The 18,774-nt window shown below is 32.8% G+C and overlaps 1 protein-coding gene and 2 non-coding genes across 6 annotated transcripts; all 3 read left to right on the top strand.

The window, feature by feature from the left end:
- Positions 1–72, top strand: TRNAE-UUC (transfer RNA glutamic acid (anticodon UUC)). The gene has a single exon. It is a non-coding gene; the product is annotated as a tRNA-Glu (tRNA).
- A 793-nt stretch (positions 73–865) lies between these two features.
- On the top strand, positions 866–968 carry LOC143551080 (U6 spliceosomal RNA). The gene has a single exon (XR_013138437.1). It is a non-coding gene; the product is annotated as a U6 spliceosomal RNA (small nuclear RNA).
- Positions 969–12,882: 11,914 nt separating this feature from the next.
- On the top strand, positions 12,883–17,768 carry LOC143551078 (uncharacterized). Of its 4 annotated transcripts, none has more exons than XM_077041598.1 (6): positions 12,883–13,069; positions 13,164–13,223; positions 14,313–14,379; positions 15,438–15,829; positions 16,660–16,688; positions 16,846–17,768. In XM_077041598.1, the coding sequence occupies exons 4-6, from the start codon at positions 15,541–15,543 to the stop codon at positions 17,755–17,757; spliced, it is 1,230 nt and encodes a 409-aa protein (XP_076897713.1). In that variant the 5' UTR covers positions 12,883–13,069; positions 13,164–13,223; positions 14,313–14,379; positions 15,438–15,540; the 3' UTR covers positions 17,758–17,768. The 4 variants fall into 4 exon arrangements, with proteins under 4 accessions (XP_076897713.1, XP_076897710.1, XP_076897712.1 ...); XM_077041595.1 differs by having other exon boundaries at positions 13,142–13,223; XM_077041597.1 differs by having other exon boundaries at positions 13,142–13,223; positions 14,313–14,390.
- Positions 17,769–18,774: the final 1,006 nt, after the last annotated feature.

Here is an 18,774-nt window from a genome sequence, read left to right as displayed (position 1 = left end):
TCCATTGTCGTCCAGCGGTTAGGATATCTGGCTTTCACCCAGGAGACCCGGGTTCGATTCCCGGCAATGGAATCTTTTTAATTTAATTTTTTCAACTTATCATACATATCCTTATATCCTAAAGCTTTTCATTTTGCTCTCCATTTTCAAAAAATATCTTATGAATAGTCCTTACTCACATACCACATAACTATAATAATATCCAACAATCAACATAATGTCCTATAGTTATAAAATAAGTTAAATACCATAAAAGTATACAACAAGATCATAGACTCAGATTAACTTACATCACATGTAATCCTCTGCTATTTGTAATCCTAGTTAATGAGTTTCGATGAGCGTGTTACCCATGTCATCTGAATTTAAGATTAAATTGTGGTTTAGGTGGGCATGAAAAATACCAAATATGGTAAACATTGTTTGAATAAAACTTGTACCAAAGTATTACTATTAGCATTTAGAACTAAAATATAAAATAGGTCATATATAACATTAATACGGGTCGTTCATAATATGGTAGCAACTAAACGAATAGCCGGTGAAATTAGTATGTCGTTAATGACTCTCTCATCAAAATATCACTACTTAAAATTTACGTAGATTCCGGTAGTAACTCTTGATTCGTCCACAAAGTTTCTAGATATTGTTGCATGTTCAAAAAAGAAGAGGTAGTCATCTTGACTTGTACACAAGACAACTAAGAATACCAATGTTACAACTTAAGTTAAACTTATGCTAAAAAAAATTATATGATATTAGGATATAAACAAAAACTAATTAAAGCAACTAAAACAGTTGTCCCACATCGAAACAATGATGAACATGTGCCTGCTATAATTAGCTGAGCTGAATGACAATTATTGTCCCTTCGGGGACATCTAATAAAATTGGAACGATACAGAGAAGATTAGCATGGCCCCTGAGCAAGGATGACACGCACAAATCGAGAAATGGTCCAACTTTTTTTTTATTTTGTTTCCACGTCCTAGCAACAAATCGTATTTTTCCTGCTGTTTTTAGTTTATTATCTTCTCCTTCTTTTACGCTGAAACCCCGACAGTTTTCAACTGTTATCTTAATGAATGTGATAAATGTTAGCCACGGACCACGGTAATCTTGAATCAGCATGCTTGGTGAACAAAAAAACACTAACATTGATGTTTTAAGCACATTATTTGAATAGTATATTGTATGTGCATTTAAGATGTCTAATTGTATGTGACAAATATATATAGTTTATCGATAAATAAATGCAGTAATTACCTTGCATTCTGTATATCATTCAGATCATGTTTACTTAATACCTAGCAACAAATCGTATTTTTTCCACGTCCTAGCAACTGATTCGTATTTTTCCTGCTGTTTTTAGTTTATTATCTTCTCCTTCTTTTACGCTGAAACCCCGACAGTTTTCAACTGTTATCTTAATGAATGTGATAAATGTTAGCCACGGACCACGGTAATCTTGAATCAGCATGCTTGGTGAACAAAAAAACACTAACATTGATGTTTTAAGCACATTATTTGAATAGTATATTGTATGTGCATTTAAGATGTCTAATTGTATGTGACAAATATATATAGTTTATCGATAAATAAATGCAGTAATTACCTTGCATTCTGTATATCATTCAGATCATGTTTACTTAATACCTAGTTGACCTCGAGCTCGGCTTTACTCGACTCGTTTACACCCCTAAATTTACGAACTCTTTTGGACACATTTTGTTGTAATGGGAAGAGAACTCCTAATGTAGGGGTAGTAATTTCAATACGAATGACGTCAGAAGTCTCCACTTGGAAAACAAAAAAAGGTCGTGAACTCTTAATAGACGCATCCTTGGTATAAGGAACATGATATTACAAAAGCTATACGAAACACTAGTCATAATAAATGTGTACGAGCATCGAGACTTCTTTTGACTCGAATCAATCCACTAATGTCACAGTATAAAAACAACTACAAGACATTCACCTGTTTTATCGACTAACGTCAAAGAAGCTTCTTCGTTACCTAGGTTGGGTCATTACTCATTAGATTCATTGTACAAAAACACAAGAGACCATATAATTATATAAAGCTAATCATTACATAAAATCTATATAAATCCTACAACTAAATGATTTAGTAACTGTCATTTATCACTGATAACATCTTCATCTTTACTAGTAGAACAACAATTAGACTAAAAAATTGAGGCTTTAGATATTTAAACAATAAATTATGTATTATAACTATTACATGATATCATAACTTCCATTGTCGTCCGGCGGTTAGGATATTTGGCTTTCACCCAGGAGACCCGGGTTTGATTCCCGGCAATGGAACCTTTTTAGCTTACTAACAGTTTTTTTTTTGAAAATTTTGTTTTACCTTTTGAAGTTTTTAAAGTTTGAAATTAGCCAAAATATCCTATAGGTCTAGTAGTGTAAACAAGCTGAGCCGAGCCCTCGTTTTTCACTTACGAGAGCTCTTTTTACAAAGCTTGAAATCGGCTCAGAAGTTGTTTTTTCAAGCTCGTTTATTATCTATAATTAATTTATACACAATTTTAATTATTTTTATATATTGAGAAAAACCTTAAACGAGCCTAAGCTTAGCTCGAGCTCATGTGCAGTACCTTAAACGAGCCAAAGCTCGACTCTAGCTCGGCTGTGTAGTGCGAAATTAATACATGAAAGCCCAAAAAAGTAAAAACTTAAAATACACGAGGCTCGTTAAGGCTCGACAAGCCTAAAAGATCTTCACATAAAAGGCTCAAACTCGGGCACGATAACTAAACAAGCTTATTTGACGCTCGGGCTTGGTAAGGGTTGGCTCATTCCGAACTTATTATCGATCTTATCTCGAGTAGCTCGCAAGCGAATCGGCTTGTTTGCACCCCTATGTACATCCATAAAGTTTTCATTTGGCTCCCATTCTTAAATCATCATCCCAAAATCCTTCCGCAACCAGAATTTATCTACTATTGACGTTCTTTACTTTCGTTATTTGTAAATAATTATAATTACACAACTTTTGTTCTAATGAAAAACACACTATAAACTCAAAGATAACCATCAACCTTAACTTCTATTTTATTTTGATCATACACTATATATGTATACTTGAAGTTGAAATGATATGTTTCATTGTTTTGAATATGCGGATGGATATATTGTTTTGATTATACTAATGACTTTTATACCAACTTTTATAAAGTTGAAAAGCAAATGGTGGATAATTAAAGTATAACATTAACCATTCTTTAACCTAATTCAAAAGATTTACACTCCTTTGTCACACGATATCTCTCACAACCTTCAAAAAGAATTTGTCACTATATCTATCACTGTCATCCCGATTTTAAAAGTATTTTTATTATTACCATCTCCGTTATAATGGTGCATGTAACACTAAAGATGTCTAATATAAAATAAAAGTTCGCGGTTAAACCCGAGTTTTATCTCTTGTTAGGGTTTACACAATTATGTGCTATCATCCACGATGGTAGCGGCCTTTTTTGGTTCTTTATATAACCAAATGTCGTTAAACTCTTAGGCAACTTAATTTCCATATAATTATATAACTTAAAACAACTCAATTACTATATAATTCTAAGTTAAACAACATAAACACCCTATTTTTCAACTCATTGTATTGCGAATTACTATCTAGTTATGATACTTAAAATATCATAGAATCATCAATAGAAACCAAAAAAAAAAGAAAGGAAAAGAAAAAAAACTGCTACAATATATAAAAAAGAAAAGATGAAAAAAGAATGAAGTGAGTGGTGCTTTATTGTCCATCACTATCCTTTCGATGGTATTTGGTACCAAGTCTTTGTCCATATGTATAATTGAATTGAATTGAATTGAAAGCACTAACCATATAATTAAAATAAAACCCAAAAATCATTTTTAATCTTTTTGGAACCCTTGCTACTACACAAAACAAAAACCCTAATGGTTTGAAGTGGTTTCTAGTTCCTTTTTTTAATTTCAGTCTGAAATATTACACCAGAATCCCATCAATCCATTAAAACCATTATTCAAACCTTGCTGCTAGAACTCAATCAAAGTAGAACATAAAGTTAAAATTATGTGAGTGTTATTGTGTCGACTTAAAAAGATTTAACGGACCCTATAGCATCTCCGATTGGGATTAGTGGGTGCTCCTCTCTCTCATCCACATTGGCAGGGCCGGCTCCGAGAAGACGGATTTCTTTTTGGTCAAAGGCGATATTTTTTTGGGCCTTAAGTAAAATGAGCATTTTGTTGTGTTTAAACAATGTAATTTTAAGTGGGCTTACTTGGTTATGATTTAAGGTGTGTAAAATGCTTTTGTATAAAAGTAAACTTAAAATTGTCTCAAATAAGACTAGAACCCACAACCTTTTGATTATATGTCATACCTCTTTGCCACTAGAGCAAGCTAGTGTTTATATAAATGTGTTGAAACATTAATTATACATATTTTTTTCATAAAAATAAATAGATTTTTATTTTAAAAAAAATTCGGGCCTAAAAGAGTGTCGGGCATGTGGCCGTCGACTACCCTGCCACACCCTTGGGCCGGGCCAGCACATTGGTGCTCCCCGCCTCTACCCGCTCTGAATCTCCCATCATTCATTTGGCCTATTCACTACTAAAACATGCATTTCATAGTGTATGTTTAGTACAAATATCTCATTTTATCTCAAAGATTATAAAAAAATACAATTATACTCTACTCACTACTACAAAAACACATTTAGTATGTGGATGTGAAAATTCGAGATAAGAAGAAAACGATCAAATGAACAGGGAAACCTTTTTGCGTATTAGCGTTGGAAACTCCATTTTAAAACTTACTTAATTTAGCTCCATTTGGAAACTGTTAGTTAGCCTGACCTTAGCCACGGACTATGTCACTTGGACTCTGTTACTGACTTACTGGGGGTGTTGCCCTTGGAACCCTATTGGTTAGGGAGGCCCCTAACATCATAATAAACTTAAAAAAACACACATCACGCATCTCCTGACTTGTTTCATGTATATTATTATTTATATCAGTCGAAAAATCAAACTAATTACACAAAAACATCCAACAATAGACACCTTATATGAACTTATGGACTACTTTCCTATATTTAGAGATCCAATGTAATGAGATCAATCTATCAATATACTTTAGCCTTCAAGTCCACACCTCTTTAGGTTGCAAGTCTCACTTCTTCAACCGATAAAATTAAAGACTAAAAAAGGACAAAATATTATTGGTTTAATTTTTGACTTAGGGTCCCATTAACCATTAACACATTATATTAATCTTTTTTAAGATTCAAATTCCCACTAACAAAGTAACAATATAGACTTATAGTGCCCCAACAACAGCAAAGTGGTTTCCTCTCACCTTTTAGGTTATATTATTAATCCAAAAGTTAAGCATAGAAAATAACATTTCATCGTGATAGAAGTCTTTACATTAAAATATTAATTATTTATCATTTCTTAATTAGGTCTTATCCCCAAAAGGCAACACCACTAGTGTTACTATTTAATATTAATTATTTAATTAACTTCATAACTTGCTACCCATGTATACAAACATAAACAAACTTTGCATTGCCTCTTGATTCCTTTAATCAAAAAAAGAAGCTCTCAAGAAAGAGTAGCAAGCAAGCTAATGATGGTTTTGAAGACTTGTCTCCTAAGTTGTATCATTGTAGCATTACTTGTATCATCATCATGTGAAGGTTGATAATTCATCAAATACTTCACTATTTTTCTTTTAAAGTAATCTTTATGCACGAATATAAAAACCCTAGTTTTCGATGAATCATTCTTGATCATGTTTTTTTCTAATCATGAGAACCCGTTATCAGAAAACTCATGTGATTTATAACAGACACAAATATAAAAACCCTAGTTTTCGATGAATCATTCTTGATCATGTTTTTTCTAATCATGAGATCCCGTTATCAGAAAACTCATGTGATTTATAACATGCACAAATATAAAAACCCTAGTTTCGATGAATCATTCTTGATCATGTTTTTTTTTAATCATGAGAATCCGTTATCAGAAAACTCATGTGATTATATCAACAGGTCGTGAATCCTCCACTCCCATGATGAATTATGATGCCAATGATCAAGATCAGGTTAATTAAATCCCTCATGTATTAAACATAAATTGCATCATTTTCTTGTGTTTTTAATTATATATAAATATTTGTATGTATGAAACTATGAATATATATATACAGGAATCTTTATATTCAGAAGATGACCAAAATTTAGAGAGGGAAGATATCATTCATGAGAGGTTGCTAAGGGCTAATACAAAAGATTATGGACGATCCGATCCTGCACCGACGTTCCACAAGCCCCCGTTTAAACTCATACCCAACTAGCATCTATCTTAGTGCTTCGCTTCGTGTTCTAAGCGATGAAATTAGCAAAATGAAAATCAGAAAATGGGAAATATATCGATCTCTCGGGAGTATTGCACATGTGTTACCCTATAAGTTTTTGATATAATACTCTTAAGTATAAGTATATGTTACTATGTTTTGTAGCTAGGGTTTATGCATGCTGCCCAGTAAGCATGCATCATGCATGTAATTTATTTTGATAAACTATGGATGTGTGTTTGGTATTAATATTAAGTCTATGAAGTACGAATATGAACATAAATATATATAATGGCATCTATGTGAACTTGTGAAGTATTTAGGGTTTGCAACGCATGCATGTTTTGAGTATATATGCATGCTTGATACTCCGTAATGGATACATATATGCATTCTGCCATCTATGTCGAGTATTTTGGATAATCTTGAAGGGAGATAGATTTCTCAATATCAAGATTTTTAGGCAGTGGTGGAGATACAAACTTCTTCCATGTGGAGGCCAATGGAGTTGAGCATTCACCATTGGTCAACGTTGAGCCTGTTTCTTTTTGCAGTAGTTTTAGATGAGTTGCCAAAGTTGATTCAAGAGGTCATCCCGTGGAGCGTACTTTTTGCAGATGATATTGTGTTAGTGGCGGAGAGCAAGCAAGCAGGATCTTAACAGGAGGCTAGAGGGGCGGTGAGCAGCCTTGAAGCGCAAAAGCTTACGTTCAAGTCAATCTAAAACCGAGTATATGTAACTTCAGTGGTGCCAACGAGAATGAGGGTAATTTTGAAGGACAGGTGGTTCCGCATACAACCTAGCAACTATTTAGGGCCAATGGTTCAAAGTGAAGAGAAAATTAACAGTGATGTAGTCAACCAAGTTTAGGCATGTTGATGCAAGTGGAGAGCAACCACACGATTTTTGTGTGACAAGAGGCTCTCAACAAGATCAAAAGTTAATTTTATCGGGTTTCAGTTTGTCCAACTATGTTTTATGGAACCCATTGTTAGGGCATCAAGAAGACAAACACGAAATTTGGTGACACACCTCCGTTTCAGGACCTCAAGCGGGTGACTAATAATTAGTACCTGATATAATACATTTTTATACAAAATGGAATAATTAAAAGTTTTACACTTTTTTAAGTTTTAACTATAATTTATGCTAACTTAGGGTGACAATACAACTGTCTACAAAAACAAGCCATTGAAAACATTTCTTTCAGAATCTGTACGAGGGTTTTTAAATTTCAGCAAGGTTTCAATGTCTTGGAGACTATATATCAGTCCTTGAGCTATCAACTTTCATTGCCTACTCTTTCGTATGATTACTTGAAAAATATTTTGAAAAGAATACGTTAGCATTGTTGCTGGTGAATATACCAATAATTAACGCTTTGTATAAAGCATTTCATATCAATGGTTAAGACAAATCTTAAACATAATATAATTTGTTTTGGTTAAAAATCACCGAAGCAATAATTGAGCAAATTAGTGAAGTGAGGTAGTGTGTTTTTCAGTAGTGAGCTAAGCTATTGCAGTAAAAGTAAAGGGTGACACAACGATTTAGCGAGGAAAAACCTTGGATATATCCCGGTGAGGATCCTTGGAAAAAAATCTCCGGAAGGGAAAACTATACCCTGCCTTAATGTATTAATGTGAAAGGTTGATTACAACTCGAGAACTTGATGTGAACGAATGCTAGAGTACATATGTTGTGTAGTGAGTGTGTTAAAATGTGTCTTATATCGTTTCACCAAGCCCATTTATATAGAAAATGAAAATCGCTTAATTTCCTACAAATCCGGAAACCCTAGCCGCCGTCATTATTCAGCGACCTAGTCTTGATCCATGTGCGTATACCGGCCAGTCCTCCGAGCTTTAAGTTAGAACAAGTCAATTAGCCATTATAATTTGAGTACCCTGCACGCATAAATAATATAAACATAATCGGTTAGTTGAGGATTCTACCATTATTTCGGTTAGTTCAGATTATCTGGAGCCCACTAGCCCATCAGGCCCCAAGTTCCATAATATTAGAAAAACTAATAGATTTAAGTAACTTTGAAATTATTTTAACTACAAACCGAAATAATATTAAACCAAACTGATTGAGAAACCGATGGTTCGTTATGATATGATAACCAATGAATAAGGTTCGAAAAAGTTTGTTATATATTTTAAAAATAAGATTGTACATGACACTTGTTCTCCTTCATAAATTAAAATAATCGACAATATTTACACTCCCAACATATAGTTCAATCTACTAATTGAAATTATGCCGAATTTGGTCACAATGAGAGCTGTGAGTTGAGGCAAAACGATTTAACCAAGCCGCATTTTCCAATAAGCTAATTAATCGGGCCATTTATAATCAAAACAAAATATTTATTAAAAAAAAAAACTGAAAGCACTAATTATAAGTTCAGTTTTAATCAATGAACATGTTAGCTCAACCTCACATCTAAATATTGGTGTGTTATTGTTCATGTTTATGTATTGTTCTTCGAAATACATTATGCTTGTATATATTTATATGATTTTAGATTAGCCTAGACCACATTGACAGTAATAAATATATGAGTTATATATGTATTGGTTCACAAATTCCTTTACATCCCATTAGATATTTACAAATGTGACTACGGGTGTAAACAAGTCAAGTCGAGCCCCAACTCGCTTAGGCTTAAGTTCAGTTTGTTTAACTTATAAGAGGTCTATTTAGTTTGACTCGAGTAATATTTTCTCAAATTCGAGTTAAGCTCGTTTATTATTTACTTTATATTATTATTATAATTTTTATATATAACTATATGTTATCTAGTTATTTATCCTAAATTTATATATAATAATAGTTATTATGTAGATATGTAATTAATTTATTAAAAATTATATAAATAATCATCACATTTAGGTTTGTGAGCCTACTAGAACTTGATAAGTGAAGTTCGGACTCATGCTTATTTATTAAACGAACTTATTTTTAGAATCGAGTATGGGTTGCGAGCTCGTTTAATCCTGACGTAATTTAAAATTTTAGCAAGCCCGAGCAGTTTGAATTCTTTAATATCAGCATAATTCAAGCTTTTCGCTAGCTAACCTCGATTAACTTACAATTAGATTAACTCATTTACACCCAAAACAATATTCTCTTTTCACATCAAACAATACAATTTATAATATTATTCTGCACGGGTTCATTTGTATTATTGAATAATATTAACTATTATTATTATTATTATTATTTAATGCCTCCACGAGGCTAACACGGTCATGTGCTTATTAAAAAAGTTATCTTAACATTATAAATATATTAAGTGGTCTTCATGAATAAAATAGATAAGTAAAATATTACAATTTTTTTATAAATATGAAATATGATAGTTGAATTTAACATAAAAGTCGCTTAATAAAAACAATGGTAAAAACAAAATAATCCCACAAATATTGGATTTTTGTACATTAAAGTGTATGTAAGTTTACGTTTGTTAATAAAATAATATTATTTTTGTGAATAAATTAATCATTTGGAAACAAAATAGGAGTTCATTATATGTTGACTGAAAGTGACAATATATAATGGAATATTTGGTCACATTATCGACACAAACGTACAATCACTAATGCACAAAGTACAACACTTAGATGCGTTTAATCTCACCGACTTCAATATATTAATTTCATTGACAATGTCATCACGTCTTCATGCGTGTTACTCTTCTATTGTTTTATAAAAAAATCACGAATTTGATTTGATTTTGCTTTAATGATTACAAAAGAATTTCGGTAGGTAAAACTTAGACAAGATAAGACGTATACACATGTATAATATTATATATAAAATTAGTTTTAAAAGATTTATGGGTTTGAGCGGTTATAATGTTAAGTGGTACTCGTCTAATTAAATAAAGCTTTTTATTCGTCTAAACTGAATATATTATGTGTTCTTTAAAAATTCATATTATGTTGAAATTTTAGATAATGGTTAGAAATACAATTTAATTAACATTTCAAGTCGATTGTTATAAAGGGTTTAGTATCAAGCTCAGATAACAAGCATCTCAATGGTTAGTGTTTTAACCATACAAGACAAATGAATATACGTCCACAAACACGGTGGGTTTTGAGTAACATGTAGGGTATGGGACCGAGTAATGGACATGGTTTTATAATCGACTATCAAACCGAAATTATGTTAAACCGTGTCATATTCTACTCATTGTCATCGTTATTCCCTAATATAAAAACATTGGAATCAAGAATACTAGATCGTATAGTTTCGATTCATGATTGGTCCAAATTTGTTCATAACGATTCAATTCTAAATTGGAGATGGATGAATTAACTTTTCGAGTAGCAATCCAAGTATGATTTCTCTCATATCATAATAAATAAAAGAGAAAAACAATAGGACAAATCAAAGCTAACCCAAATCAAAGAGTTGCCGTCCTTGATCTAAACCGTATATAAAGAAGCTACTACTTGAATTTGATTCAAGCTCGTTTTAGCTTTAAGCCAATTTACCTTTACCAAAAGTTTTGTACACTTTTACCACAGTGACTTTAATGCTCATAACCGATAATTTTAACAAAATTAAAAGAAAATAAGTTTGTCTAGGGTTATATAATAAAAAAAATATTATTTTCTTGTTGCAATTATCTTCTCTATAAAAGTCATTATATCATAATCAAATTTACTCTTGTGGTTTAGCAGTCATTAGTCTTGTAATGCATCCAAAACATTCTTAATCATTTAAAATTCTCAAAATGAGATTTGTGTATCATTTTTACTGCATCATGTACAAGTCATAATAGCAACACAATATTTAATTTAGAAATTTTATTTCTGGATTTATAACTTTAGTTTGGAGAAGAAGGTTACCCACTTTTATGTCAATTTGTGTGCATTATTATAAGGTGTGCTTATAACGTGTCATATAGATTTGTTAAACGTGTCATATAGATTTGTTAAATGTTATATTTCTTATTTTAGTCCCCTCTTTAACAGTTATTTTCAGTTTTAGCCTTTTGCCTAGACAATTTCATTAGAAAACACGAGTGCAAACGAGTCGAGTCGCTCACGAGCTACTTGAGATCAGATCGATAAAAGCTCGAAACGAGAAGAGTTTTTTCAAGCTCAAGCCTCATATAAAGCTTGTTTAGGTATTGAGTCTGAGCTCGAGACTTGTATGATTTATGTTTAAGCTTGTGGAGCCTTAACGAGTCTTGAAGTATTTTAAATTTTAAGTTTTACATTTTTGGACTTTTGAATATTAAATTCACATTACATGTTCAAGCTCGTGTCATCGAATCTTTTTTTTACTAAACATATAAAGGTAATTATCAACGTATTTTACTAAATAAATAATAAACGAGCTAAGCCTGAACTTACATGGCGAGCTTGAGATTCAGAAAAAGAGCTCGAAAGAAGTCGAGCTCAAGCTTAGGTAAGTCAAAACGAGATTGGGCTTGGCTCATTTACACCCCTAGAAAAAAAAATTACATTTGGGCAAATTATTATTTTTTTATTAAAGTTCAATTGTAACAACTTTAGAGTTTCCGATTTCAGTTTTATAAAAAGTTTTGGGTATAAGCTTAACTTCCGTTAACTCTAAGAAATGAAAAACACACACATATATTGAACCTTAAAAATCTAACACACGAAAACAACACAAACATGAACCCAAAATCAAATACAAACACAAGGATGAAAACACTAGAAACAAATGAAAATAGACACAAATATGAAAGTAAAACAACAACATAACATAATTCACTACTAATGAATTGGGAAATGGTCATTTTCGTTTTGGCTAAGTCGAGTCATACATACCGCAATAACATTATATCATTTTCTATCACTCATCAAAACTCATGTCATGTTTGGGTTTTTATATCTCATACAAATGATAGAAAAAATAGTGAAACTTCTTGAACATGGAGTGAGCAAAAACTGAACCTTTACAAAAAAAAAAAAAAGGAATTGCTAACCATAATCGAATAAAACCAATAATTATGGTTAATTGAATATGACTAACCGACCATTTGGTTAGGTTATGACTAATGTACTCTCATTAACCAAATTAACCCAAACCGGACCTCGTATGTTTGTGTTTTTCCAACTTTATACCTCACTTTCAAATTCGTACATTCAGATTTATGTTGCAATTGTTTACAACATAGCTTGAAACACCATAACTAAGCTTGAAACCAACATATTTCAACTTTGAAACTTCATAACTGAGCTTGTTACACAATTACCGAACCAATTTAAACTAGAATAAAGGGAAAACACATTAAAAAAAATACATTGGACACTTAACTTAACCGAAAATGACCCATAACGAACTTATTGTTAACCGATCATTCTGTTTTGACTAGTCGTTATAATTAAGCAATCGGTTAAAGTCGGTTCAAGTTATAATTAAACCCGTACAACTGAACTAAACCAACCTTACACACCCCTAGAAAAGTAGCATCATCTATAACTTAAAAGGACTAACCATGCATACAACAATACAACTTCTTATCTAACGGAGATCACTAACGCCGTTAGTCTGCAACCCATCTAAAAACGACTTTCGCTCCACCATTAACAGATTCCAATTCTCTCTCACACACACTCACAAACACACACTCAAATACACACACATCGATCGTACGGTTCAAAACCTAGGGTTTCATCATATCACTCTCACAGGTATTCATATTCAACACATATATATGTATATATGTATGTATATTTATCAAATTCAGTGGTTAATATGATTAGGTACGTTAATTTTGGATCTCAGCTACTGCGGACTCGAAGCTCTCGTTCGTGTTACAAATCGGCCGTTGAATATACACTTCAGGTGAATATTATGAATATTAGGTTAAGTTTTGTTATTAATATTACCGGAAATTGATTGCGCTGTGATTAGGATCGTGTGGTGTTATTGTTCGAGTGATTAGGTTTTTGTTAGAATCAGTTTTGATGAGTTTTAATTGAATTTTGTTTGTGTTTAGGTATATATGTATATGTATGTATTGAATTTAGTGGTCAATTAGTGGTTAATATGATTAGGTGTGTTAATTTGGATATATTGTTTATCAGCAGTAATTTTGGATCTCAGCTTGCTCTGAAGTGTTTGAATCGTATTTATAGGGTTCCGTCTACTGTGGTGATGAAGAACTCGTTTGTTCTGTGAATCAGCAAGTTGAATACACACTTTAGGTGAATTTTAGGTTAGTTTTTGTTAATAATATTACCGGAAATCGATTGCGCTGTGGTTAGGATCGTGTAGTGTTATTGTTTGAGTGATTAGGTTTTTGTTAGATTGAATTCCGTTAATATATAGGTGTATGTGTGTATGTATTGAGTTTAGTGGTTTATATGATTAGGTGTGTTAGTTTTATGTTAATTAGGAGTAATTATCTGTTATTTTATCGATTAATCGTTTTATCGGCAATAATTTTGGATCTCGGCTTGTTTTGAAGTGATTGAATTGTTTGTCTAGGGTTTCGTCTACTGCGGACTTGTTTGGTTTGTTAATCGGCAGTTGAATCACACTTCAGGTGAATATTAGGTTAGGTTATGTTAATAATATTACCGGAATCTGATTGCGCTGTGATTAGGAACGTGTATTGTTATTGTTCGATTGATCGGCAGTGATTAGGTTTTTGTTAGATTCAATTCCGTTAATATTTAGGTGTATATGCATATGTATGGATTGGATTTAGTGGTTTAGATGATTAGGTGTGTTAGTTTTATGTTAATTAGGAATAATCATTCTTTGCTTAATCGTTTCTGGTTACATGTTATGTATATATTGAATTTAGTGGTTTAGATGATTCGGTGTGTTAATTTTTATGTTAGTTTGGAAAAATTGTCAGTTATTTAATTGTTTATTTCATAATTTTGGATATTGGCTTGCTCTGAGGTGTTTGAATTGTGTTTCTAGGGTTTCGTCGACTGCAGACTCGAAGCTCTCGTTCGCTCTGCAAATCAGCTAGTTGATTGCACTTCAGGTGAATTCTAGGTTAATTTTTGTTATTAATTTTGTATAGTTTTGATCGTGAAGAAGATTAGGATCCAGAAATTGATTGCTCTGTAATTAGGATCGTGTAGGCTTATTGTTAGAGTGATTACGTTTTCGTTAGATTAATTTTTGATGAGTTTTGAGTGTTTCGGGCTACGTAATTGAATTCCATTAATATTTAGGTATTGATATTCGAGGTTGCAGGTAGAGGTGCAAATTCTAACCGGTTATTAACCGATATAGTAGAAACCGGTTGTAACCGAAAATAACTATAGGTTTGGAACCAGTTAGGAGTTTTCGATCAATAACTGGCTAACTGAAAATATGTTAATAAGGTTAATTATAATAGGTTATTATCGTTTAATAACCAAATCGAACCGGTTACGCAGGTTATGGATTTTCTACTAAAAACCGGTTAGGAACCGTAATCTGTTTTGACCGTTTGACCAATAACCGGTTACGGTTAGTAACCGAAATTCCAAAAACCGGTTAACCGGTATTTGCATCTCTAGTTGCAGGTGGTAGCAGTATGTAATTATTATTGTGTTATTTTTGGGCACCAAGACTACTATTTTACCATTGTAATAATTATCTCATCATTAACAGTTGTCGCATTTTGGAGTTTAAATATGTTCATTTTGTCCTTTACTTTTGTTTTAACTTTTTATTAGGTCCAACTTTTGGTTAATTGAGCGTGTACTAATGGCTGAAATGATACTTTAGCATTAAAATTAAAAGAGAATATATGTATTTCTTGAATAGACTGTTAAATTCTTTACTTATTTAACGAAAGACATATTTTATGCTTCAATAATCGTGCCTATTGGTTCCAATAAATTTTATATAAAGTTCCATGAACCTTCCTTCCATGGGGAGGAATGCATCTAGCTTTTTTATTTTAATCACACCTTTTGCATTGTGTCAGTTTGTTGATTCTGTAAGCCTGCAAAAGTAGAATATGTCCCTTTTAGTTGCAGGTTTGCATGTGAATTGATTTTATTCTTATTACAAGCTCTAATGTTAAATATCATATTATTGAATATTCAGATATCACGGGAAACAATAATTGGTACAAGCAATAACATATTATTATAACTAGTGGGATTGTTGGTTATTGAACTTATTGTTCCAAATTTTCATGTGAGTGAGGATGGGGTCCGCCTGTTGTGTTCCTGCTAAAGATAGAACTATAACAGATCGATCTAGTAATGATATTATTATTACAAGAAATGATCGGTATTCGCCATCATGGAGCTTTAGGTGGGATAACCGTGGGCGTGTGGCAGGTGAAGACTCATCCATTAATGACAGGTTGGATAATAAGTCTCATACAACTGTGGAAACTGCTTATGCAACAGAAGGCAGCCCGTTGGACAGCTCTAGAAGTCTGACGTGGCAAAAATCACCACTTTCTGAAGAGATTGGGCTTCCTCAATTATGTGAGTTTATCTTCATTAAAAAAAATGCATCGCATGTATTTGGGTTGTTACAAGCATTGTTAAAATATTGACCCTGTTGCCATGTTACTGTTAGTATTAGTTACTTTGGTTGAGTCTTTTTGCAGTTTATCAGTTACAACAAATGAAATGATTTTGTATTTTAAGTTTCAAGTGTTAATTCAATTAATTTCTTGTTTGACGCATTTGAGCTCGTTGTTTGACCCATTAGGGCTTTACTTATTTGATGAACTCATGCATGAAAGTTGTCTTATTTAGCCACATATTTATGTTATCGCTAGTATCTTTGCAATGTGGAGCGGGTTGTAAAAGATAGGTTGAAACAAATGACTATTACATGGGAATGTAGTTGTTTCTTTGTTAAATATTTTAACCAGTTAAGCATTTAAAACATATTGAAGCATATGTTTTTTAGTCTTTTCCTTTTCAAGGCCCAGATAAATATATTTCATAGGTATATAATGAGATTAATCTTATAGACAATTCCATTCGAATAATCTGTCAAGGTTGTGGCCTCAATACTTCACTAAATCTTTCCATCTGTGAAATTGTGGCCCGAAATCTAACTACAGAATCATGGCTAATGTGTGTTTAACCTGTAGAAAATGAATGGCTACATGACTTGAGCATCTTGAATGTTACATGATACAATTAGGTATTGTAGGCAAATGGTTACCGTGTATTGGTCATATTCTGAACTTAGTTTCTCTTATTATCTTTAATTATAAGAAATTTACCACTATTTAATATATATTTGCATCATATAATTGTCTGTTCTTTTGCTAATGTAATGAATCTGCTTGGTCTTGCAGATACTCTGAGTTCCAAAAATCTTCATGAGGTTAGTTACAAAACAATTTATATATATATATATGGGGTTGATTTCATGTATATAGCTCATAAAAGTTTAAAGTTTCACATACATACATATATATACACACTCAGTCATACACACACATATATCATATATTTACTATAAACTTCTCGTTTCTTTGAAGGCGAAAGATCCAAGGGGAACCCAAACTCCAGTAGCTACGGAACTGTCTCCAACCAACATGTTGACCCCAGCGCATTCAATTTCATCCTTGTCAGCAGCATCTCCTTTGTCTTCTTCCCAAAGTCAACTCATGCCCATGTCAAGTTTGACCCCGTCAAGATGGTCCCGCCGTTCGCCAGGTCACCATCATCTACTCCGTCAAGTATCAGATAGCCGAATTCGAGGCATGATGTCACCAAACTTCTCAATATCCGAAGACGGTTCTCCTTTTATGCACCACCCCGGGTGGACTAATAAGTCAAACATCGGGTCCCATGGCGGTTCTTCAGATAGCTGGTCAAATAGAGATAGATGGTCTTTTGACAGTGATGCTATGAGCTTTAGTCGTGATAGATTTAGCCGATCTAGGGTTTCTTCCTCTCCAACCGTTGAGATTGTGGCATGTGGCATCTGTTCCAAGCTTTTAACCGAGCGGTCCTCTTGGAGCAGCCATAAAGTCATGGCTAATAACGGGCTTCCCATTGTGTCCGTTCTGATCTGTGGGCACGTTTATCACGCTGAGTGTTTGGAAAACATGACATCCGAGATTAATAAGTATGACCCCGCATGTCCCGTTTGTACTTTGGGAGAAAAAAAGGTTATTAAGATGTCGGGTGAAATGGATTTCAAGGGCAAAATCGGAAAGAAATTAAGTCGTCGTGTGGTTGATGGTGGCAATTCTGGTATTTTTAATCAGTTTACAAACGGCAGGGGTCCCGTGATGGGGTCGAGTTCTAGCATGAAAAGCTCTTCAAGTACAGCAAAACCGTTTTTAAAAAGACATTTTTCTTTTGGATACAAACCGAATAGATCTTTTTCAGACAACGGGTTTAGAAAAAAAAGATTTTTCTGGTCCAAATCGAGCAAGGAGTGAGGTTTTCGCTTTTAAAAGGTACACGTCTTGTCATTTATTATTATTATTATTATTATTATTATTATTATTATTATTATTATATCATTGTTATTACTAATATTATATAAATACACGGTGATTTGTACACTACACAAGTTACTTACACCATGTACACGTAATCTCTTGATACATATAATGGTTTAACGGTTAATTTCTCAATTTCCTTTCGTATGCCTGTAAAAGGCTCTTGCATGATTTAATAATGACACGAATGATCAAAATCGGCTCTAAATATCCTTGTTCATCTATTCATCTATGATTTGTCATTTTATTTTGTACAAAACTAGCGGTATCCGAGCGGCGGTGATCCACACCCTGACTCTACTGTGTCTTTTTCTTACTCGGCATTTCAAGCCATATTAGCCGATTTCCATTGGCTCAGATCATTAATGTCAAGTTAGAAGAAGCCATAGTTTATTTGGGATGAGGATCACCACCGCTTAATACCACTGTTCCGTACATAAGAGAATTGACCAATAAAGAAATAAACATGGATATTTAGAGCCAAATTCCATCATTCTTTTCATACTCAAATCATCCAATAGTAAATTGACGAAACAACCCGTGACCTATTTTTTTACCATGGTATATTAAGTTGAACAAAAGAACTCGTTAATTAGCTAGTGCTTAATTAATTTAACTAGTGCTTTATTGTGAACATGGAGGTTTCTTGTTACCTTGCTTATTTAGATATGATTACTCCAATCACAAAGTTATTTTGCACAACCAAACAAACACTTCACGATGTAAGATGCGTTTTTATTAAAGAATGCCAATTTTACCCCTAATTCGTTTAAGATATTACTTATCAGTTGATTCCGGGGACTTGCAATGGGAAGTAGTAAATTTTTCAAATTTTTTTTTGCATGCGACTTGTTTTTATGTTTTATCCTAAAACATAGAGGATTAGAGGTCGCAAGATGGACGCGTCAGGCGGATTGTGTAACTAACTCATCTAAATAGATTTGGGTTACACAT

This window comes from Bidens hawaiensis, unplaced genomic scaffold (genome assembly GCF_021521415.1).
Source record: "Bidens hawaiensis isolate Kalapana, Puna unplaced genomic scaffold, B.hawaiensis_p1.1 tig00016259_1, whole genome shotgun sequence".
NCBI classification, from domain to species: Eukaryota; Viridiplantae; Streptophyta; class Magnoliopsida; order Asterales; family Asteraceae; genus Bidens; species Bidens hawaiensis.
This window is presented reverse-complemented; position numbering and strand designations above follow the sequence as displayed.